Source organism: Rhipicephalus microplus, chromosome 9, assembly GCF_043290135.1.
Source record: "Rhipicephalus microplus isolate Deutch F79 chromosome 9, USDA_Rmic, whole genome shotgun sequence".
Classification (NCBI taxonomy): Eukaryota; Metazoa; Arthropoda; class Arachnida; order Ixodida; family Ixodidae; genus Rhipicephalus; species Rhipicephalus microplus.
Genome location: NC_134708.1, coordinates 57832225 through 57857639, shown reverse-complemented (window position 1 = coordinate 57857639; position 25415 = coordinate 57832225). Strand labels below are relative to the sequence as shown.

Below are 25415 nucleotides of genomic sequence, written 5' to 3'. Positions count from 1 at the left end.
CATAGTACAATTGAACCACTTTATAAGAGGCATGCAACGGGGAGAAATTCTTGTCACTTATACTATGAGGTCTACAAGCATGGTAGCATGTAAGCGTTTTCTTATCAACCCCAATGTGAATGTGGGCCAACTCGCATCTCTTATACCTATTTATTTGTTGCATCAATGTCTCTTATAGAGGGGTTAGACTGTATGTATCAAACATTATAAAGAAAAATAGGCATTTTTGTCATAAACCAAATAACTTGTACAATATTTCTTGACAAATAGAACTAGGCATGTGCGGATGGTTTGAGGTAAGGTGAAAGCAACTTTGTATAGAAGCAAGATTTGAATACTAGCAGGGTGCAGGTGATAAGCCGTTTAATTCGTTAGGTTTCAAAATGTATTATATTTAGTGAATATAAGCCCATATAACAAGCTTTTAGACTAAAGAAATAGTTAATCGAGGTGAAAGTAATAGTATGTAAACCTCTAAATGTGGCTTCACTGAAGTGCGGATTTTCATGGCAACCCTTCGCTGAAGTCAAAGCACCCTTAAAGAAGGCTACATGCGGCCAATTAGGTTCATTATTTTCCGATACTTCGAAATTTCAAGCAATTTAACTTCATGTCAAAGCAAAATTTAATACTGTGATGCTCGTTCGAACATTCAACCCGCTCGAATATTTGCCTATGCCTTTCGAATAGTGCAGTACAATGACACCTGCAGCTGAAATAGAGCCAAATAATTAATGGCTACACGGGCGACATAACTAACGCATGGAAAATACTAATGCATGGAAAATATGCTCATACATGTGGCTAAATAAATTACGTCCACATCAACAACAAAATTTTACAACAATAACAGCTCGACTCATAGCATTTAACTCATTATCCACCCATGTTAATGGGCCAATACTCATCTCACAAGAAGGTATAACTTTGTTTTATAAATCTGCCAATAAATCAAGATAACAGCAAATATCGATGCATTAAAAACACAAAACCCCCAAATTTTCATTATGAGCATCAATGAAGCAACTTTGTGGCATATTAAAACCTCTTAGCTTGTTTACTGCTATCATTGTGAAGTTTCTGTATAAGAACTGTCATTTTTGCGACTGTATTCAGTGGACGCGCAATACTGTACATGTTGTTAGCTTTTTCTACAACAGGCCAGAAATCCTAGTTGAATTATTTAAATGCTGGCTGCTAAACCTGCAGGAATATTATGCTTTTTTTTGCATCTTGTGGTTCATAAACTTCTGATGCTGAGTGTACCAGGGCTTCAATTATACCGCATTACATTGAATGAATGCTTACATTATTCAGTGTCCCAGATGTGCCCTCACAAGCATATGCATCAGTCGTCTAGAACTTCGAACAGGCACATGGTCACTATGATAAAATGATCGAACATGAGGAACGTTGGAGGTTTACGAATTGATTCGAGCCACAGCGCAGTGCAAGTAATTTGACTCCACTGACGCCAATTCTACATTCACAGTACCACATAATGAAAATGACTGATCCCAAACAGTGGCATTCGAAGCTTTGTGAAACACTGTTCCTCAAACTGTTCATTTTCAGGAGCAATGAAAGTACTCCTTTCATAGGACAGAAACTAGCCCCACTGATACTCTGTGCCCCCTTCACGCTACTTCCCATATCCTCTAAATCATTTATATCAATCTCAGATCAACAAGAAGGCAGCAGTCGCAAAATTTATTCTTCGACAAAGGCCAGGCCAATGGTGAAAATTGAGCAAAGGAGGGAGTACTGAAGGCACTTTTCATATCTAACATATGGTTAGTTTTTCTGAGATGATTTCACGCCAGGATATGAAAAACATATCAATAATGATCTACAGAATGATTGCTATCAGGGTGTCAATTCCGAAATGTAGAGCTTTTGTTCCATGGTGACCGCATGATGGGCGTCACAGAAAAAAAATGCCAGACACCAGTCGCATCTGTGCATCTCATGAACATACTTAATATAGAAATAAAATGGCAAGCCTGAGCGAAATGCACGACACAGTCACAGCAAAAGCTGGAAGAGAGGTTTTTCTACAGCCTTATGTAAGCCCTCTTAGCGTAACTACACTCAAACCTCGATATAATGAACCCAGATATAACAAATTACAGGTTATAACAAAATAAGTAACGAATAGCTTTGTCGCCGATACAGTATTAGGAAGATGTGTGTATAACAAATTTTCGGATATAGCGAAGCATTTTCACGGCATATGAGCCATATGAGATTTGAAATAATACAAGTGCATTTTTGTGGCACTCACTATACTATGAGTCATCATAATTTTTGTGACGTAGGGAAGCACCCACTGCGCTACCATTTGTTACTCTGCGGAGAAGTGAGGTACCTGCAACGCACCTGCAAAATATTATGGGCAATTTGTTGATGCAGCAGCTGCTGACAACAAAGAATTGTGGCTGAGTCCATCATAATGGGTTTAACGTTTTGAAGGGACACTAAAGAGCGAAATGACTATTCACGTATTAGTAGGGCACAATTTCACAATACCAAAAACTACTCTGACCGCGACACCATGCTTCATAAGCGAGAAGTGCGAAAAGAAAATGCGGGTGGCGATGCCACCTTGACATTCCCACACCAAACACCGTGGCGTACAAAATTCTGAATGCATCTACTGGGTCTTACGTAGCTTACAATCGATAAAAATGAAGTACATTGTAATGTGTGGGTGCCAGGCATCGTAGACTTTGCATAACAACTTTCAGAAAATTTCATCTAGCCAATGTTATAAAAATACATTTCGAAATTTGTTATGTCACGCGTGACGATTTTGGTGCCGAGTTCAAAATGAAACCTCAACCTTGATTTTCTCCACTAATAATGAACTCATGATAGTCAGACACATAGCATTAGAATTCTTAGACTGCAGTTGGTGAATCTAAACTATTTAAATTATTCCTCTTTAGTGTCTCTTTAAACGACCTACTAGTAACACGATAGGGATTGTGTGATGCCTGTTTATTTTACTCATCTAAAAGGCTCTATTACACATGTTAAAATGTATCCTTTCCCGACATGCAGCCTGCATAGGACCTGTTTGCAAAACATTTCCAAGCACTGGCATGGCTTTTTTGTGAAATACTGAGCTGCCTAGCAGAAGGCTTGGGTTCAAATCTCATTCTCTCCAGAACATTTTTTAGGAGCAAAGCTGCTTAGAATGTGGGTCGTTCCCTCCGTCTCTTCCTCCTCCGTAGTAGTAGTACTAGTAGTAGTAGGTTGTACCCACCTCTAGTTCATGAATTACTCAATAGATGGCATTGTGTGCATATGTCTTTGGAAATAATATCACTAGATAGTGTTAGTAGTTTTTTTGTAGTTGATGATTTTGTATAGTTGACAGCCAGACGTACTTACAGACAGACAGACGAACGGACGCTTCACCCCCCTCAATATTTCACTTCATGAATATCCTGTGAATTTTTAAAATTGATTTTGTTTCTTTCCTACAGTTGGTGATAGCAATTACGGACACCAACGGCGGTGACAGCAGATAACTATGGTGCCAAAAACAATCATTGCTGAATTTGTAACAGCCTTCGATGTAATAAAGAGATGGGATAAAAGCAGTCATGTGTGCATCTCGATGCTAGTGAAAGGTCTGCGAGCCGTGTGTTTGAGACCCCTGCTGAAAACCAACGTTAAACATTCGTCAAAGAGAACTGCTGTATTAAAAGAAAAAAGATTTAACTTCACTGACAAAAAAAAAAGTACTGACTGCACCTACCAGAGAAGTGGCTCTCTTTTGTTTGTCATCCTCGTCCGACGAGTCTGCCGCTTCCAAATTCACAGTTGCTGGTACAGCCACTGGAGCTTTGTCTACGCTCGGGGCATCGCTCTCAGTTTTCTGTTTCTTCTTCGGTAGAAACTGGGCCCAGGGGCTCTGGGCCATCTTTCTCCCAATGAGATCGCAGAGTTCTACGTGCTGCGAATCCGCGCCCGACTTTTTCCGCTTCTTGGCCGGTGGTCGATTGGCGGGAATGCCGACGGCGTTGGCTTGTGTCGCATTGGAATTCTTCTCAGCTTCACTTGGTGCTTGTTCCCTTTTGGGAACACTCGAGGAGTCCTTGGACTCCTCGGTCTCGTTCTCTGCAGCTGAATGTACCTTCACTTCGGCAGGTATACTGCCCGCAACTTCTTTGACAGCAGTTTTTGCGACTTTATCTTCATTTTCCTGCTCTATGGTAGCTGGCGAACCTTCAGAGACATCTTCTTTCTGTTCACTTTGAGGAACACCTTCTGAAGATTCGGATTCAACAAACAGACCACCAGGGCCCAAATCAGACTTAGAGTCGTGCCCTTCGTTCTCCTCTGCTGAAGACTTCTCAACTTCAATGGATGAGTTTTCGGATGGTGCCTTGTCCTTGGTCCTGGACTTGCCAGTTGCTCCTGGAGTTGTCTTGATACCATCGGGTGCCTGAAGGTCTTCGGCCACAAAGTGCGGGCCCACCCGGATTTCGTCTAGGTCTTGACGCACCTTTGCAGCTATGGCAATGTCACCGGAGGGCTCCGCATTCTCCTGCGTCACGGTGGACTCCTGCGAGAATTAGAATTCTGTAAAAGCACTACCAAGCATGAGCCACAAGACGCTGTGAGCACTGGCCTAGCTTGTGAACTCATCTATTGGTTTTTTAATGGCAGCATCAAATGGCATGTAAACTTACATATTAGCAAGCTTTCATACATGCTCACTTGTTCAGTGCACCGTATTTAAAATATTGTTAGCTGACCTATTTTATCTAAATCTGGAAGTCAAAGTTTGGGGGTGACTTACAATCGAAACTAAAAGTATAATACTGCCAGGAATAGGAGAAAAAATTAGAAAAAGGGATGCATCGATCTCACTCGTACTTTGAGGGAGGAAAAGAAAAGTATTGTATTGTTTTTCACCTTTTACCAAGCCGCTATTCTCCGTCAGGAGTGCCACTGCTGATTGAGCTCTTCAATCAACGATAGCCACTTCCATAAGCACTGGGTATGCACCAGTTTTGAAGTGCCAATCGCTGATGGAAAAGGCCTTGTTCTAATTAGCAGCGACATTCAGTGGTGAACAGTGGCTTAGGGAAGATTTGTTTTGGGGGCACTGGTAGTCGATGAAAAAGCTTCTCTTTTTCACGCACTTCTTTTTTGCTATTTTCTCATGGCTGCATTTGGCAAGTGGACCCGAATTAATATCTGCCCCAGCCAACCCAGCTGTCCCTCACTTCGTTGCATTGTCCTTCAACATCTCCTCCTTTCTCGACTTCTACTCTTGCCACGCGTGTAGTGCACGATTTGGGTGCCAGCGTGCCGAATCTGCCAGACTCACTAAGCTTTATTATCTATTGTGTGGAGGTGAGCGTAGACTAAGGAGGTATGCGTAGATTCACTGATGCCTGGAATGATTGGCATGCCACTGTTCTGCTTGGCTTCATCGCCATAAATGCACCCGGCATAAATAAAAAAGAAAAAGAAGACCATTTACCGTATCTACTCGCATGATCCTCGCACTTTTTTTGCCGGAAAACCGATGAAAAGTTGGGGGGTGCGAGAATTACGCGGGGAAAACCTTCTACGAAAACGTACAGAGCGAAAAAGAAAACGAAGTGGCCGCAAATTGGGATTCTCACACCAGCAACTAACAGCAAGCTTTAAAAAGTACTAATTAAAACTTACCTCAACAATAAAAGCAGAGGTTCAACACAAGACAAGAATTAATTGAGACACAAAAAGTGGAAGCAAATAGTCGAGAATTAGAATACCATACCCACAGCTTGTGGGCGTTGCGGTAGCGTTCGTCGCTCAACAAGAGCCCTCACAAGGTAAACGTGGGGCGTCAGTATTGGGCTGACGGCTATTTAACAGAATTGTCCGCAGTTTCCTTCTTAAGAAATAAAGTTTACCATCAATCCCAATTTTAGGCACACGGCAGGCCCACAGCGTCTTGGTGGCTTTCAGCAGCCATCACCAGTAGCGAACACAAAACTCGTAGACTCCAAAGGGCCTACCGGCGGCCCTGTTGCCGCTCTTTAGTGCATTATCTATCACTTGCAACTTGAAAGCAGCCGTACAGCTTCAGTATCTCCTCATAACGTGACAAGGTTACTGACGCAACATACAAAACACGCCGCAACGTGCACTGGCCTCTTCGGCTTGGCTTGAGTTGGATTGAATCTCTGTGTATTAGTATGCTTGGTGCTTAAGAGATGGCACCAGATGACGTGCGCTATCATCATCAGTGGCTGGAAAGAGCAGACGACATTATTGCAGCAGTTTTCGGGGGTGTGATATTTATTCGAGGAAAAAAAGAAATCGTATTTTTGTTGGGCGATGTGGGGGGTGCGAGAATTGTGTGAATGTGAGGATTACGGGAGTAAATATGGTACTTAGATATAATTGATGTTTTATTATACAGTAAAATCTCGTTAATTTGAATTCCACGGGATCGCTGAGCAATTACGAATTAAACAAAATTCGAAATAATGAAAGTGAGCAAAAATGGGTGGATTTCGGGGGTGGGGTCACGAAAAATATTTATTGGCCAAAAAAGTCGGTGATGACTATCTGCTTCTTTTCTCTGAATGCCACAGCTGCGGCTCTCTGTTCCAGCGCGCGGACGCGGCGCAGCGAATTCTCTTCACCCTCTTCAAAGCTGAAGAAGAGACGCGCCACATTAAGTGCCTCCATCACCGCAGAAGCTGACGGGCGCACAGGCGCTTCGTCATTTTCGTCTTCCTCACCTTCTGGCTCTTCAGCATCAGGCTGCGCACTGGCTACTTGAGCGATAATGTCCTCATCAGTCAGGGCACCACACACCGATGCACCGGTGTCAACTTCAACATAATCGGCAAAACGTACGCCCCGAAGAGTGTCGCGCAATGCCACTGGCATGAGCTCCTCAGCCCCATCCACGTCGACGTCACAACTATCCTGCGCACTTCCAGCTGCAAATCCACTGTGGCGGAAACAATTTGCGATTGTGGTCGCGGTCACCTGTTCCCATGCGCGCACCAACATGTGCGTGGCAGTGAGCAGCGTGATGCCGAAGTCCTTCCTGTCGCCCGCGCACAAAATCATTTTCTCCAGCACGTGACGCCTATAAAAGCACTTAATGTTCCTTATCACACCCTGGTCCATTGGCTGTAGGGCCGCAGTCGTATTTGCCGGGAGGAACACCAACTTAGTTGCTCTCAGCTCAACGTCGACTTTGTGCGCCGAACAGTTGTCGACGACAAGAAGAACGCGTCTGCCGCCCAGTTCCATTCGCCTGTCGAATTTCACTAGCCACTTCCTGAATAGGTCACCTGTCATCCAGGCTTTCTTGTTTGCGGCGTACTCCGTCGGCAGTGAGCGAATGTTTTTGAAGCCCCGTGGCTTGAGTGCTTTGCCAATCACAAAAAGGGGGACCTTTTCCGTACCGGTTATATTTGCGGAGACCAGAACTGTGACACGCTTTTTGCTGTGCTTGCCGCCGGCACAGCTGTCTCCCTTGTAGGTGATCGTCTTGTCTGGCTGCAACTTGAAAAATAACGCTGTCTCGTCAGCGTTAAACACATCCTGTGGTGAGTAGCTCTCCAAGTACTGCTGCAGGGTGTCGCTTCTCCAAGTAGCGCATGTTTCGACGTCCACTTCCTTTGCCTCGCCGGATAACGTGCGGAATACGAGATTGTGCCGCTCCCTGAAACGATGAAACCATCCCTCGGAGGCGACAAAGTCTTTAATGTCCAAGCGCAGGGCGAAATCGGCTGCCTTGGCCATGATGATAGGGCCGCTCAATGCGATACTCTGGGCTCTCATTTCTTTAACCCAGATAATCAAAGCTGACTCCAGTTCCGGGAACTTCGCTGTCCTTAGCCTTTTTCGACTGGCGCCAAAATCCTCGGCTTCATAGGCGTTTTCAATGGCCGTCCTGTTGCGTATGTAGGTTGACAACGTGCTCGGAGGTATGCCGTGCTTCCTCGCAATTTCGTATTTGCTCGAGTTGCCTTGGTCAACTTCTAGCAAAATCTCCACCTTCTCCTTGACAGTCTTCGCGCAGTAGTTTCCCCGCGGCATCTTGTAACTTCGATGCGGAATAAGACGGCTTGACGGTGTGAACGAACAACGTGCTCGAGGAACAAAGTGACGCTGCCGGGAGCTGCCTAGGGCTGCTAGGACTACTCCGCTGACTCCTCAGCGTCCCGTGGGTCCCGCGTACAAGTGGCGCCAGGCATTGAGATAGCGGGAGGGCTACAGAAAAAAAATAAAAATTGCTCCCTGGATTTTGGAGGCCATAGTTTGCTCGCCCTTTGCTCGGAGGCCACTTGAAGCTCGAAAAAACTGGTCGTGCCACCAATCGTTCGACCATAAAAGATTCCACTAGTGTTTGACGATGATGACGCTCGGCGGCGCGCGCTTCGAATTATCCGTAGAGGCAGCAATTTCTGCTCGAATTAATTAATCGTTTTACACATGGTCCCCTATGCACTGCAGACCAAACTGCGGCGACCATTTCGAATTATCCAAAATTTCGAATTAATGAGGTGTGAATTAACAAGCTTTCACTGTATCCGAGTTCGTTATATCGCAGTTTAAGTGCACATGCCAAAAAAATGAACAGCTGCATGGCAGGGTGCAAGTTTGGAGTTTCTGAATGAGTGATGTGACAGTGGCGACAGCAGGGTGACCAAACTGCACATGTCATGCCACGTGCCGAGGCATTCGAAGCATTTAAATATTTGCACAAGCCTAGTTTTGTGACTTCCTTTTCTCGCAATCGTTTATCCGCAACAGTGGTATCTGTTGTGATGTCGAGCGGCACCCAGAAGCGTGCGCTACGACACTACGACGCACTTTGCCAACTTCGTGGCAACCTTGCACGACAACCGCGATGTCCCCATTGACATTGCAGCAAGCTACCATCGAAGCATCAGAACAAGCCATCGATAACAAGATTAACGACAAAATATGGCTGCTCCCATGAGAAGTTCACATGAGTTCACACGCTGTTCACATGAGATGTTACTGTACAAAAAGTAGCCTATATCTAGCGTTCCTTGAACTACGCGTGGATAACAAGCAGGAAGAGCAAATTACAACTGAAGTGAGAAACCGAAGTGAGAATCGGGGGTGCTACCATGTTGAGGAAATCATCACAATCTTTTCTGACTGACAAGGGATTTTTTTCTGGTTTTTCAGAAACCTGTGAAGCGATGGTGACGAATGGTCCTTCGAGACAAATCATGGTGACTGCAAATCCTGTCGTTGTCACTCGAAAATAATGGGCATGTTGGTGGGCCTTCAAGTTTTGTATTTGCAGGCAGTGACTGTCGGTTGGCGCGGGCGGTTTCGTGAGCTTTGCTCGCTGTGTGCGTCAGCTGCAATGTCTTTACACTCGCACCTTTCGTAAACCCCGCTATGGCGCACAGATAATAAAAAACGAGAGGACACGTTCCACGCACAGATAAAAACAACAACAACTACAATACGGCATGTGGTGGCGGTTGAAGGGGCGGGAGAGAGCGAGCTGAGATGGCCAAAGGGGATTGGCATATTAATAAACAACGAAAACGATCCAACTGGCAAGGAGGTGCCAGGGGTAGGTGAGCAGGGCTGCAGCAGATGAATGCAGGGGTGCATTCATTGCCCGGGGGAGAAAAAATAATCCAGATTTTGACGACTGCAGTTGGGGGGGTATAGTGCGAGTGCATTCATTACACGAGTAAATACGGAAACTGCAAAGTCACTCCATACCTCTCCACCGGGTGGCTTCACGAAGTACGGCAGTTTTCCTCTCTGCCAGTCATTCAGAACCATCTTAGCCACTGTGGAGATGTCAGGTTCTCCACCCTGAAAAAGTGACAAGCAACGAAAAGAAATTTTGGCGACTGTAACATTCTCTAAAAGTGCCTAACACTATAGGCACTAGCACATAGCATTCGGTGAACTTTGGTTGACTTAAATACACTTTATGTTTACTCTTGGCTGTGGACTTCTATAGCTTCACTGCATTCCTGGCCGTCAATCAAGTTGTTATGCTTCCCTCTGTATGGCCTACACAATCAACTTCTACTGCATGCCATGATAATGCCACATTTAATTCAGTGGTCATGCAGAAAAAAGCGTGCTGTCAGGAGTCGCTCTGCCAAACCAAACCCTAATAACCCCGTACCCTAATAACCTCGCAGCTTTCAGTGGCATTATACGTGAATAACCTGGCACCTACAAGTGCAAAGAAATGTGACCCTGTAAGATGTGCTGGTCATTTGAGTTAGTTTGCACTGTTTTTCCAATAAATCACGCTCTCTTAATCTTGACTTGCTGGCATGCAACCCTACTGAATATGATAATCTGATCTTTCACCCAGGCGACTTACCATTTCAATCTGCTGCACTTTATTTGTACCTGGACATCAACACACGATTGTCATTGTTGAATGCAGCAAGTGAAGTGTGGTGCTGCCAAGCATCTAGATAAAGGTTCAGTTCCCAACATGCAGGAAGGAAAAGTAGGAAGTAACGTTGCAAGTTGCAAAAGAAAGAAAGAAAGTAAAGCAGAATGCCATGTGTGCGCACACGGCAAGCTTTGCTTTCCTCCTATTTTCCTGACTGGAAAAAGGTCCGCGAATCATATCTTTTGGAAGCCCGATGTCTGCATCTGCACTGCTAGTTTAAAAGAGAGCATCAGGCTGTCCGTACCTTGAGCAGCTTGCCAGACCTCCTGCCCAACTTTTCGAGGAAGTCCTCCGGGTTGTCCCACGAGTCAATCTTGTACGTCTTGACGATGTACTCAGGCCTAACACGGTCTAAGACCTTTGGGATGTGGTCTTGGGGGTCCTCAATGTTCTCAACACGAACCTGGGATTGTGCAGAGAAGAAATTAGTCTTTTTTTTTTTTCAAAAGCACTATGTAACAGCATGGCCTGAAAGAAAAAAAAATGCTCGAAAGACAGAACCAAATATATGCAACGGCTAACCAACCTACTATCACAGCAAAACATTAAGATGAAAATGTTGCTGATTTTCAAGAACATTGTTACATAATGAATGAAAGCAGGGGAGTCAATTGTGGGCTCATTTTGCTTGTTCATACTTGTCAAGTCTAAAGAATCTGAGCCTAGGAGATTTCCAAAATGATGGGGGAGAGATTTAACTGCCAACCACACAAATGTAAAATATGGTCGAAATACTGGGACTCTCCCAGAAAATTCTGGAGACCTGGCAGGTATGTTTGTTAGATGTGACTGAATTAAACCAACAGACAATGAAGCCAAGAAAGGCATATGGGAGATTATTAACAGTTTCACACTGTACTGCATGCAGTAATAATTAGAAAGATAGAGAGGAACTGAAGGGACTAGAAAAACAGCTTGCTGCCAGTAGGGACCACACCTAGAACCTTCCAACAGAGCGTCTGATGGTTTACCAACTGAGCTACGGCTATGGCTACAATACTGTATGAAGAAAATGTTACTACATGACTTTAATTACAGACAGTTTGAAAGACTTGGCATGCTAGCATCACTTTAACAAATAGAATTTTACAGAAGGGCACAACTAGGTACTCACCACTCCTTTGAGGACTATCTCTGTGTCAGTGTCACCGGTGGGGTAGACGACACCAGGACAGTCAATCAGGTAGATCTTGCGCATTAGCGTGATGTACTGCCACACCTGTAAGGCAGGGTGAATGTAACGTAACCCGGCTGCAGGGATGGCACACTGGCAATTTATAAACAGTGAGTGAGTTAAGATGGAGGGATGATGCCGTAGTTGTAACACTGACTGAGCAGCCTTTATTTAAAAGAATCAGCAGACCTTGGGCTGAAAGGACAAGAGCTTGTCACCAAGTCAGTAGTTGAGATGCAAGTGAAACCGGCCGTGGCAGTGAGGACAGAAGGGGTAGGTAGTTCAGGCACCTAACAGTAAGTGGCATCGCGTGAGGCAGTGTTGCACATCTGCGTATGTCTATGAACAGTTGAGGCACAGTTGCATGAGGGTGTAACAGCAAAAATAAAATGCGGCTAGTATACAGATTCTGCTGAAATCTATAAGCAAAGGATTCAAGCTTTACGAGTCAATATAGCAAGCACAATTTTTGGCGCGTTTAGCGTCCTTTTACAGCATTTTATAAGCTCTGACGTTCCAACGTACCACTGCACCCAGAACTACAGCGTAAGCAAGCTGGTAAGCTGGCACATGGCTGGAAATACTGGAAATATCTATGAGACCAAAGATTGACCAAAGGATTAGAGAATGAGGGCTCAAAACGGTGACTGTGGCACAGCCCAGGTGTTTCTGAAGTAGACCCCCAAGAATACACCATTTGGGAGACACGCACATCTCATTAGCATGCATAATGAGATGTATAGGATCACATAATTATCCCTTGTTCACAAAATTTAAGGGAATTTAACGAAAATGAAAAACTTCAGTGACAAACTTCAAGCTGCCATATAAACTACGACCATTGGGAAGACAGCCATCAATGGGGAACTTCAAAAATTGTTTCTTTGCTTCAAACACAACACTCAGGATGAGCCAATATTCAAAATTTTGAGTTTTTTTCTAATAGTGCCTATTATTCGATTCGATTCACACTGAAATTCTACGATTCAGACTTTTTAAAGACAAATACATTCAATGTTTGATTGGCAGTGGCTCCTTCAGATTTTCAATAATTTTCACCCGTGCCATTCTCGTATTGCAGCAAAGCTGCCTTTCAAGATCGGCTGCGGTCGCAAATGTATTGACTCAAGAAAACGCTGGTCCCAACATGAAGACGCTAGATGAGGCAGAGGCTCTATTAATACTTTTTTGGACCTGAAATTTGGAGTTGCAAAAATTGAACATCAAAAACTTTAGCATCCAAAACTGCAGATGTTTAGAAGCAGATTTGCAACTCCGGAAGAGAGCACACCTTGTCCACCACATCAGTCAGGCCTCCAAAAATGTTGAGAGGAGAAGGATACAACATCTTTGCCTTTCACATGTAAAGACAACACCTTGGTTGCACCAAATCATTTAACATAAATACAATTCAGTTTATGCATTCACTCCTTCCTGATAAGACAACTATAAAAGACTACCTTACTATCTTTATTCATCTAGCGAAAAGAAACGCTTTCATGTTGCTATCTAATAAGAATGTGCTTAGGAATCTTCTCTCACATTTTACTGCAATTTCACTTCTAAGTATTCGAAAGATATTCTAGAAGAATTAAAAAAATATTTCATTTGCACTCACACTTCGATACTCATATCAGCTTCGCCATCAAAATTTTTATATTCGCACAGCTTCATAAGATGTGGAATGATAAAACTCACATTAGAGAAAAACAATTTATTTACTTTCAATTGAGTTGTAAAATTGATTTTTAATAGGAGTGTCTAGTGGTGTAAATTCTGTCTTTATGTTGACTAAGACCACAAGGTTTACCAACTTAACGTGATCAGCAAATATTTTAAATGCAAGATATATTTTCTGTCAAGTAAGTATTGATTACTTGAATATTTAAAATCACGCAGTGTTACAGAAGAAAAATAAAAACAGAACAATTTATAAAATTTGTGGAGGCGTATTAGGTGGAAGAGTAGCAGTAATAATAATATTGTGAGCTCGAGCGAATATTCGAATGCTTGGAATATTCAAAATAATATAGCAGCATTCCAATTCACTATGAATTAGTTTAAATTATTGAAAATTCCCAATTATTCGAAACGAACGAATAAATGCATATTAATTCGCATTGTGATCCTGAAAAGGTAGTTTCACTGCAGTAGAGTGGTGCTAAGCCGTAAAAGCCTTTAAGTGTATATTCGCATATACCGTATTTACTCGATTCTACCGCGCCCTCGATTGTAACGCGCACCCGATTTCCACCGCGGAAAAAAAAACCGTAAGACATCGATTGCAACGCGCACCCATTTTTCTCGCTGGCCCGCACGATCACACCACTCGAAAAAACGACTCCTTTCGGGAGCGTCTTCCATTTAAATATAAGGTACGGGCGAAGCTTGTGCCCATCTGACGTGTAACAGAGCATTGCCGTCACTGTAGTTTTACCGTGGACCGATGTCAGCACGCGAACTTGCTTCGCCCCGTTCTTGTGGTGCCAGGCATGTCGAAGTAAAGAGGCGTCTGACCAGCATTCCCGATTTGCCTAAGCAGGTAGCCGTTGTTGCGCCGCAAGTTTAGGACGAACCTCTGAAAACTAAAGCTTTTCATCGTACTCCACTGCAAAACTTTTCGCATATGCATGTTCCCCTTCGGAGGGAAAAGCCTTTCCTCTTCATAAAGTTAGTTAGCCAGCACCTGCTCGCTTTAAACTGGCTCCGCATTAGACCTTTTTCTAAGACTAATTGCATAGCCCGCACTTGGAGCAGTTCTGTCGTCACGGGCCGCTGTGCCGCTCGCTGCTCAAGCACATACTCGCCGAGCAGCTCTTTATTTGCGGAAACCGACCTTGCTGTGGTCCACTGAAGCCTTTGCGTGAAGCTTTGCTGTCGACAATCTTCTCCGGTCCCGCACGCACGTTTCGGGAACTCCGAACGACCGCGATGCGGCCCGATTTCCGTCCGTTTCTGCACACGCGATGACTTTTCTTTTAAAAGCGGCATCGTGGTGCACTCGAGTTTTTGGAGTCGGCCCTTCCACGCCGTCGATGCTAATGCACTACTAGATGACGAACTCCTCAGCACACGTACGAAGTGCCGCTCATGGGAAACACATAGGCAGAAATGGCCTACGCACGTAGGGGGCGGCCATTTTGGATTTGCGGATGGCACTAGATTGACCGCAATTTTTTCGTTCGTACTCGATTCTAACGCGCATGCGACTTATGAACTCGCTTAACCGGAAAAAAGGTGCGCGTTAGATTCGAGTAATTACGGTATTCCTTTGATAAAAGATAGTTTCAATGCAGTGAAGTACTGCAAAGCAGTGAAAACATATACAAAAGGAATCCGCACTGTCACAAAGCCCCATTTTAAGGTTAAATAAGGATGTATTCCTCACATCGATTCATTTGTTAAGTTTAAAAGCTTACTATACAGACCTATACGCTCCAAGTTTAGCAAATTCTAAAAAGTAACACATTTTCCGAGATATCACTCGCATTCTACTGAAAGTCAAGTCCTGCTACTGTTTAAAGTATCCGCTTTCATTGATGCAAAAAAATGGCATTTGCACAGGACTTACTTCAATTCTTCTAAATATTGTGCAGGTTGGTTAGGCAATGACAAATATGCCTTTCTTCTTTATAATATGTGAAATATATACTATATTCGAATTCGATTTGAAATTATTCGATCAAAATCACTGTTCGTTTCGAAGCTAAAGTTGACTATTCGCACAAGCCTACAATAGTGAGTTTCAAACAGCTTACACAAACGCCTTTGCTTGGCGGGTAAACTAAATTCAGTATTGAAATAAGAAACACTATCCTTGGAAAGAATTTTCTGAAAACACATGATTTGCACAACATTCTGCGAAATTCGGAAGGCTGCCACGTGACCAAAAAATCATTTCTCTACGTTATATTCTAGCATTTGCCTGTTTTCAATGCAAGCAAAGAAAGGCATGAGTTTTTGTCAAATACATTTTGAGATGGTCACCAACACAGCTGGAATATTTTGCGTGAAATGATTTAACTGAAACAACGTCCGTTCTCAAGAAACTTGCCTTGGTTTCTCCGGCAATGGGTGCCACATTGCAGACCTTTTTAGAGCGCAAGGCATTGATGACCGATGACTTGCCAACGTTGGGGTAGCCAATGAAGCCCACGCTGATTTGCCGCTTGTCCGTGTGCAGCTAGGTACAAAGATAACGTACGTGATGAAGCAAACATGAATTTGGCTACTCTAGAAACACTGTGAACTGACACAGTCTGCTTCTCTTAAACTAAGAAAACAAAGGCATTTAGACACACACACACAAAAAAAACACGATCTATTTATGCTATGCTGAGGACGATGGGACTGACAAAATTGACTGAATTAATGAGGGAGTTGAATTAAAGAAAGCATTGATGATGTTCACGCACATCACTGTTTTGTTTGGCAGTTTTTGCCTTTCTGTTGTGCCCCTATGCAAACGAACACACAGAATTGATGAATTTATAGAGCAAAAGAATGTATGGAGCAGATTTATGGACACCCACAGAAAAAAAATCCGTGTAGCATGCCATGAAGTGAACACAGTACCACACACAAAAAATTAAACACCTTAAGCAATGGTTCCCCAATGGGGGTCTGCAAAGTCATTTTTGTGGGTCTGCTAAATCTGTCCTCAGGGAGTAGGGGAATGCATACACGTAAACGAAGCATCTTTTTCGAGTCACACTACGCCCTGTGAAGCGGCGCCTTTTGCGTTTTGGTAAGATTCACGGTATAACACTTATTTAATTGCGGCGAAGCTGACTTATGCTAACTTATGGGATAGCTGTAAAGCTTTTGTTGCAGTTTTCTATGACATATGCATAGCATGCTTCTTCGAGGATTGCAAACTTGAAGAGCGAATGCAACTAGAAATAGCTTGACTGAGGCTGCAGATCGCAATAATTAGAGATTAGCCGTTGAAATTTAATTGGCACAGCACATTCGATTGACCATTCTTCGCAAGCGAGAAAAAAGGGCACCTATTTTAAGCTGCACGTTGTGTTAATTTATGACCACCCCCGGCAAGGGGTCCCCCAATCACTGCCTCCAATCCATAAGGGGTCCCCGAACACCCATGGCCTAGAACCACTAGTCTAGAGTTTACCTCTACCGAGCTGAAGCTAATAAACATCCAATGACTATTGTCGCCAAACCTGAATAGCTTCAGTTATTCATATAATAGCTTTGGTTACCGTATTTTTGCGCGTATAACCCGCCCCTGCATATAATCAGCACCCCTACTTTCAGCTCACCGAGAAAGAAAAATCCTCGCGTATTGCCTGTACATTTGATATACAGGAAAGGCTGTACAAAAGCTACTGCTCAAGCAACATAGCACATATGTAGACAGAAAAAGCTTTATTTAGCAAGCAGAATACGCTGTCGGCAAGGCCAGTCACAATTCACTCACTGTCGTTGCTCTCGCTAGAGCTGTCACTTGAGCCTCAGTCTTCACTGTTATGCACAAGGTCATCTTCGGTTCCATCCATGTTGTTTGTGATGCAGCATTTCTTGAAACTTTTTCGCACCATCTCACCTGGAATGGCCTTCCATGCCTTGACAATCCACTTGCAGAATAGGGCAATATCAGGCCTTCAGACTCATCCTGTCGGCGTCAAGTCGTAGAGGCCTTCGGCCATCCACTCGGTGTAATAGCGCTTGACATGCGCTTTGAAGGGCTTATTAAGCGACACACCTAGAAACTGCAACATTGACGTCATTCCACCGGATATAACAACTAAGTCGGTGCCGTTGCGTGAAAGGCGGACCTTCGCTTCCTCAGTTGTGTGGCCACGGAACGAGTCAAAAACGAGCATGGACCTCTTTGCGAGCATCGCACCGGGCCACTTCTCCCATACCGTCTTGATCCAGTCCCCGAACAAGTCACTGTTCATCCATGTGTTTTCGTGTGCGCGCACCACCACACTGGCAGGCAAATGAACCTTTGGTAGAGTTTTCCTTTTCAAGATGACATACGGTCGCAGTTGCGTGCCATTGGCAAGGGCACAAAGCAAAACTGTGATGCGCTGTTTCGTGTTCCCGCTGGTCAGCACGCTTATTGAACTGCTGCCCGTCTTCTCAATCACTGTGTCCAATGGCATTTCACAATAAACAGGAGTTTCATCCGCATTGCCGATTTGCGAGAAAATGTAATTGTGCTGCTTTCGCAGGCCAATTACATATCTCTGGTACTTGGGCAGCTTCTCCTCATAAGAAGCCGGCAAGCGTTGACATATTGTATTCCGCCGTCTGATTGAGAGCCCTTGCCGCTTCATAAAGCGGTGCAGCCATCCGCGGCTCGCACGGAACTCGTGTGGTAGGCTTAGCTCCCTCGAAAGTCGCGGCGCTTCCACTTGGGCCATCTCGGTCGATACGGCGTGACCCCTGCTTCTCACATCTTCGATGAACTTTACTAGCTCCGCCTCCAGCTCAGGGTAGGCACCGGTCTTGGGGCCATGAAATGACCTACGGTCGCGGTGCGTGGCCTGTAGGCTCTCTTTCTTCTTTCTCCACGATCGCACGCAGGACTCGTCCACATCGTGCCATCTTCCTGCTTCACGATTTCCGAATTCCTCGGTGACAGCGATGATCTTAAGCTTTTGCTGTACCGTGAAGGACTGCCACCGTAATACTCATGGTGACAGAACAGATCGACTTAGGCTTTCACGACTTAGCACTACCCCTTCTAGTACACTGTAACAGCACCCTGGAAACAACAGAACCGAAATGCATGCCTGCTGCCGCGTCAAAAAGTAGTACATAAATTTACTGATAATATCTCTATCTCTCTCGCAAACGTCCAAAAAATATACTTGTGGTGTGACAGTGAGATTTTACACTGAACAATCGAATTGTCTCTCCCCAAATGTTTTTCTAAATGCTTCAACGATGCAAGCAAGCGAAACCAAAATCGGCCGCAAGCTGGCGTGCTACTAACGAAGCAACACGAATTTGCGGAAACCACTTCCGTAGCCTTCGCTACATTGTTAAGGGGCTTCACAACACAACACGCATTGCTGTGAAGCAGCACTATAGGAAAAACGCCGCGTATTTTCTGCACCTCCGCTTTGCCACTCAAACTTTTGGGTTTTTGTTGCGGGCTATACGCGCGAAAATACAGTATTTACCATAATTACTTGAATCTAACGCGCACCTTTTTTCCGGTTAAGAGAGTTCATAAATCGCATACGCGTTACAATCGAGTACGAAAAAAAAAATGAATATGGTCATTTTATTGCCATCGGCACTTCAAAAATGGCCACACCCTATGTGCGTCGGCATGGCGCGTCGGCCATTTCTGCCTATGTGTTTCCCATGTGCGGCACTTCGTACGTGTGCTGAGAAGTTCGTCATCTTGTAGTACATTAGCATCGACGGCATGGTAGGGCCGACTCCAAAAACTCGACGAGTGTACCACAATGCTGCTTTTAAAAGAAAAGTCATCGCGTGTGCCGAAACGGACAGAAATCGGGCCGCATCGTGGTCATTCGGAGTTCTCGAAACGTGCGTGCGGGACTGTCGGAAACAAAAGCAGAATATTGTCGACAGCAAAGATTCAGGCGAAGGCTTCAGTGGACCACAGCAGGGTCGGTTTTCACAAATTGAAGAGCTGCTCGGCGAGTATGCAATTAAGCAGTGAGCGGCACAGCGGCCCGTGACGACAGAACTGCTCCAAGTGCAGGCTATGCAGTTAGCCTTAGAAAAAGGGCTAATGCAGAGCCAGTTTAAAGCGAGCAGGTGCTGGCTAACTAACTTTATGAAGAGGAAAGGCTTTTCCCTTCGAAGGCGAACGGGTATATGCCGGAAGTTGCCGGAGGAGTACGAAAAAAAGCTTCAGAGTCTTCAGAGGTTCCTCCTTAACTTGCGGCACAACAACGGCTACCTGCTTGGGCAAATCGGGAATGCCGATCAGACGCCTCTTTACTTCGACATGCCTGGCACCACATTCGTCGAGGAGAAGGGGGCGAAGCAAGTTCGTGTGCTGACATCGGGCCACGGTAAAACTAGAGTGACAGCAATGCTCCGTTGCACGTCAGATAGGCACAATCTTCCCCCGTACCTCATATTTGAACGGAAGAGGCTCTCAAAGAAGTCGTTTTCCCAAGTGGTGTGATCAAGCGGGCCAACGAGAAAAATGGGTGCGCATTGCAATCGATGTCTTAGTGTGTTTTTTTTTTTTTTTTTTTTTGTCGTGGAAACCGGGCGCGCGTTACAATCGAGGGCGCGGTAGAATTGAGTAAATACGGTATTTACAAAGGTATTCTGCCGGCAGATGCAAGTATTCAATGTACATACCTACACACCCAACAAACACTTATTATCCCGAGGAAATTGGCAGAGTAGAAAACGGATCAAGTACCTTGGAGAACTGCCTGAGCAGGTTGATGAGGGCGCCCTTGCCAAAAGGGTTCGTGATGCTAGCGTGGAATGCCATGGTGGGGTACTCAGCCGAGAGGAGAGCCACCCAGCGCTGAGTCACCCAGGTGGGCACCAGGTCGCACTTGTTGAGCACGAACACCAGGTGCTTATGGGGTTTCTCCTTGCGCATGAAGCGCTCGATGAAAGGGCTGCGTGTGCCCTGTGGGTCCCGGACGTCCAGCACTTGGATCACCACGTCCGACGAGTCGATCACCTGCGACAGTGAAGGTGGCAACAGTTCTCGGGGCATGCTTATGAGTAAAGATTAACATTCTGGGGTTTTAACTGTAAAATGACTGTGAGGTCCACCACGATAGGCAACTCTTGACTCACTTTGAGCAGCTGAGGTTAAACTCGTCGATCGTTTATTTGGACTCAGTGGGAACCGTGAACTAATCAAGCCCAAAAAAGAGAGAGAGAACATAAGAAAAAAAGGCAGGGAGGTTAACACGGGCCGAGCCCCGGTAGGCTACCCTGCACTTTGGAAGGGGACGAAAAGTTATAGAGGAGGAGAAAAAAGGTCACTGACTGGGCTGACACGTAACAATTTCACATCACAAACGATGAAACAGGCCAGTGTCTTTGAGAAAACCCAGCAGCGCTTTCGTTGCCTTTTGGAATTGGGATGCCCCCCCCCCCCAAAAAAAAAAGAACCTACACTCAGTATGGCTGTGGTAGTCATTCAATGAATGCTCGACTGGCTGAAGAAAGGCGGCCTTTACTTTGTGTAGCCAACAAACACGGCCTTTCAAATTAGCAATTGTAATTGCTGTGTGAATTTTTGTGCTGGTGCTATCTTCAACTATAGACAGTGCAGGCAACCTAGTAAATACTGTAGACAGCTTGTCATGGCATTTATCATTGCAATCATTCAGCAAGCTGGAGTTCAAAAAATTGAATGGCGCACTGTGCTGTAACCGAATTTTCGTTTGTGAGTTTACGTTACTTCAATGTGACGAGTGGCAGCGGCAAGAAGGTGTTCAAATAAACGAGCATGCCCAAATTTTCAGCATCTGAACAGACGATTGGCAAATGTATTAAAGGGACCCTGACACGTTTTTTTTGGTTTTGTCAGCGTTTAGGCTGGAGCATCATCAAACGGTTCACACCAAAAATTGAGTCGCACGCTGTGTACAAAGAACGCTATGAACAATTATATTATACCCCCCTCCTCACCTCTGCCTGGCCTGCTCAACTCATGAGGCACGTTGGCATCACTGACGATCACAGAGCTCTCATGAGCGCACTCAACGATTTGAGCTTTTACCAGTCTAGACCTCCGAGACCGCACGCCGACAAATTGCGTATACCGTATAAACCGGAATATAAGTCGAGATTTTTTCAATAAAATGATAAGCTAAAGTCACCCCTCGTCTTATATAGCGGTGTCTAGCCGAAAGTGCGACGCTGTCTGGCAACATATGACTTGCATGTGCTTGTGAAGCCAGACGCGGCCATATCCGCATCCAAATCCAATCACAGTCTGTTTTTTTTGTGCTTGTGATTTCCTTCCGATCTGTTCTGAGTTTACGCTCCGCTTGACATTGCGCTGCATTTTTAGTGGCCTTTTTTTTTTCGTTCACTGAATATGTCCAGCGGTGCGAGAAGGCAGTACTCAGCTGCGTTTAAACTAGATGTTGTTACGTTCGCAGAAGCGAACGGGAATATGGCTGTTCAGCGCCGCTTAGGTGTATCGGAAAAAAGCGTGCGCTATTGGAGGGCGCAGAAAGGGAAGCTGCAGAGGTGCAATCCACAAAAAAATGTCGTTTCGTGGACGAAGTGCCGTTCATCCGCAGCTGGAGGATAAGCTAGTGGACTTTGTACGGGAAGTTCGTGCGCGCTCGCTGCCAGTGACCGTGGATACCATTCGCAAGAAAGCCGTGGAACTCGCTCGGCCAGCTGGGCTCACGAGAGAAGAGCTTCGTGCACCGAACTCTTGGGTGCGTCGATTTATGCGACGCAAAGGATTTTCTCTCCGGGGGCTCACATCCATCTGTCAAAAGTTGCCGGAGGAGTTCGAGGACAAGCTCATAAACTTTCAGCGCTTCGTAAACCGGCTTTAGGAGCAGAACAGCTACATGATGGGGCAGATTGGCAACGCCGATGAGACCCCCGTGTGGTTTGACATGCCTTCGTCGACCACGATCACGCAGCGCGGCGCCAAGGATGTGAAGCCGCTGTCCACTGGCAACGAGCACTCGCGCTTCACCGTCATGCTGGCATGCACGGCAGATGGTAGAAAGCTTCCGCCCTTCGTCATTTTCAAAAGCAAGACAATGCCGAAGGAAGTGTTCCCGCCCGGTGTTGTCATTCGCGTCAACAAAAAAGGATACATGGACGAGGCCATGATGCTCGAATGAATACGAGTGGTGTGGAATCGTCGGCCAGGTGCACTGCTGCGTCTTCACAGCATGCTGGTGTTGGATGCGTTTCGAGGCCACTTGACCGACGCAGTGAAACGCGCACTCGGCGACGAGAAAACGGACCTCGCCGCGATACCAGGTGGTATGACGTCCACCCTCCAGCCGCTCGACGTTGTACTAAACAAGCCGTTCAAGGACCGAGTGAGGCTGGAATACCAAGAGTGGATGTCCGGCGACAACCGCAAGACACCGACGGGACCCCTACAGAGGCCTCCGCTTGCGACTGTTTGTGGCTGGGTGCTTTCTGCCTGGCGCTCCTTGCCGGATTCCATGGTGGAAAATTCTTTCAAGAAATGTTGCATCAGCAACTCGCTGGATGGCACTTAAGACGACGCACTGTGGGAGACGGCCAGCGACAAACTCTCGTCTTCAGAAGACAGCGGTGCTTCGTCGAACGAATAGGAGCAGTTGCGATGGTGGTAGAGGGGAGCTCCGACGATCGGGATGCGGTGCGCCCAATTCGCAAATAAATGTGGTTCGGCAGTTTTGGTTTGTTTTCCTTTTTTTCTTTTTCGGTAACCTGAACTTGGGGGGGTTGACCTATATTCCCACTCGACCTATAGTTCGGTTTATACGGTAGTCTCGGAGGCCATCACATAGTGTGCCTGGCAGCATGCACACCTTCTGGCAAGAGAAACGATATTCGCGGAGTGGTTCATATCTGCTCCAACAAGTCGTCGCCACATTTCTAGTCTTTCCCTTTTTCACAAGTTTTTTTACAGCTCGCTCGGCAGGCCACCATACATTCTTCCTCCGGCACGCATCTCCCATCGCACTGGTCACCCGCAACAAGTTGAGCGGCCGCGTACGCGCACCGTCACTTTTTCGTCCTCATTCTTTTTTTGTGCAGCTACGGACTGGAACGGCCTTTCTAACGAAATCACCGCCATAATCTGTCCTACCACCTTTTTGAACACCGTAACAAATTACCTTTCATTGTAAAGAAAAAAAAAAATGGCTTTCACGTTTTCATATATGTATCCACCCCTTATGTAATACCCCTTCAATGGGGTCTTTAAGGTAATAAAATGAAATGAAACAAGTGCCGCCACCCTAACAGCCGATCTTACTTCAACACATTCTACAGCGCATGAGAGCCAATCAGCAGCCACGGTGGCCATGGTGACGTGGCTGCCGATGTGCTCTGGCTTCGTCAAGCGCCTAGAGCATGTCGCTCTGTGAATGGGCGGTTGAAAATGTGTTTGACTGTGTCGCAACAATCTGCCACGATCTGCAGTAATTGGAAGCTTTAAAGCATTGTAACAAATTACACAGTTGCTACAGAGAGCTCAAATCGGTCTCTAAATAACCCTTGGGACTTGGTCTATGGGCTCAATGTGTTTGTACAAGATTGCCACAACGGTTCTAGGGTCCCTTTAAACATCAAAGATGTTCGTAGTTGGCCCTCTGCCATATGTGCAATAGGTCTGCTCATGTGGTCTTGAAATGACGGTGAGGCTTGGTGGAGAGGGTGAACAAACAGGAGGCATGCCTGGAGTGGCAAGGGTGAAGGCCGCTGTATATCGTGTTAGAGTGTAGTTGCCTGCGAGGAGCAGGCTTAGAGGAGTGACAAGGGGGGCATGTCATGCACAGCATCAGCGCTGAAGAGCATGGTGTTGCCCAATAGCTTAACACAGAGTACAAAATAAAGAGCAATTATACAACAGAGGAATACCTAAAAAACACTTGCAAAACATTAAAATAGTAGTACTTAGAAGAACTTGCCAAAAGAAAAACAGTGAAGAGAGCCTGAGAAAAGGAGCACCAGCTTCACTGTTTTGATAGCTTTCACGAAGTGGAGTGGCCTAAAATTTTTGCATTTTGCCTTAATTGAAATGCAACCACTGTGACCAGGAAGGCTGTGGCCAGTATGATATGCATAGAAGAACTTCTTGACAAGTCAATAAGATCGTTCAGTGAATTATATCCCAATTCATCTTATAGAGAGAACAGCAGAAAGAACAAACATGAACATCTCAAAAAAAAAACCTTCAGTTGCTTCAATGTGTCCGGCATGCTTTTTTTGGTGCTTCTCAGCATCTTTGTAGTACTACACTGGGGGGACAATTTTTCTTGACAGCACTGTGGAAGCTACAGAGCGAAAGAGCATGTCTGCAACCACGTGAAAAAAATAGTGCATAAGTTTACTGAAAATGACGACCAAGAAACACGCACAACAGGACTAGTTGCTGTATGTTTCTCAAGTCATTTGCATCATGAACCAACTGCATTATACCATTTTCATGTTACCGTATAAAAATGTTTTCTCTTTGTGAGCGCTCTCTCGTTCGGCCTACATTCGAGGTACTTTTTTTTTCTCTGGGCTTTGGACTCTTCAAAAGTCGGCCTAGATTCGAGTAAATACAGTGGGTTCTTAAAACATTTTTTCTTCCTGTTTTTTTAAACTGTTGCGGTATACATGCGCCAACAAGTCGAAAAAAAAAAACAACAAAAACATCAGCTGTTAGTCAGCATTGTTGTTGTGCTTTCTTCATTTTGTGTTCTGTCAGAATTTTGTGCAGTTTTTTTTTTTTCGCTGTTATAAGCATGAACCAATTAGCCTTAACCTCAACCTTAGCAACCGAAGATTTGCCCATCCCTAGTACAGACTGGTTTTTTTCCTATTATAAGCATGAATTAATTAGCTTTAGCCTCAAGCTTAGCAACCGAAGATTTGCCCATCCCTAGTAAAGTTTATTTGTTCACTCTGTACAATCTACTTAATAGATGGTGCTGTTCGCTGAATAAGCCACACCTGCTTACCTTGTACAGTTCATTCCAGATGCGCTTAGACTGGCCCTTGGCCATGATTTCCTGACGAACGGTAGCCCTTGCCTCCTCTTCTGGAGCATCCTTCTTGGTCTCCTCGTGTTGGGCTTGAGAGGTGTCAGCAGCTTGGACCAGCTCCTGCAAACACAAC

At 45.2% G+C, this 25415-nt stretch overlaps 1 protein-coding gene across 1 annotated transcript in view; it reads right to left on the bottom strand.

Annotated features, from left to right (window-relative positions):
* The window catches only part of Ns2 (nucleostemin 2), a 34579-nt gene that overhangs the window by 5797 nt on the left and 3367 nt on the right, over nt 1–25415 (bottom strand). The window contains exons 5-11 of the mRNA XM_037415274.2: nt 25259–25402; nt 20014–20286; nt 15679–15807; nt 11565–11669; nt 10695–10853; nt 9751–9846; nt 3767–4576 (exon numbers count right to left, since the gene is read on the bottom strand). Coding sequence (XP_037271171.2) covers nt 3767–4576; nt 9751–9846; nt 10695–10853; nt 11565–11669; nt 15679–15807; nt 20014–20286; nt 25259–25402 — 1716 coding nt within the window. The remainder of the gene's footprint in view (nt 1–3766; nt 4577–9750; nt 9847–10694; nt 10854–11564; nt 11670–15678; nt 15808–20013; nt 20287–25258; nt 25403–25415) is intronic.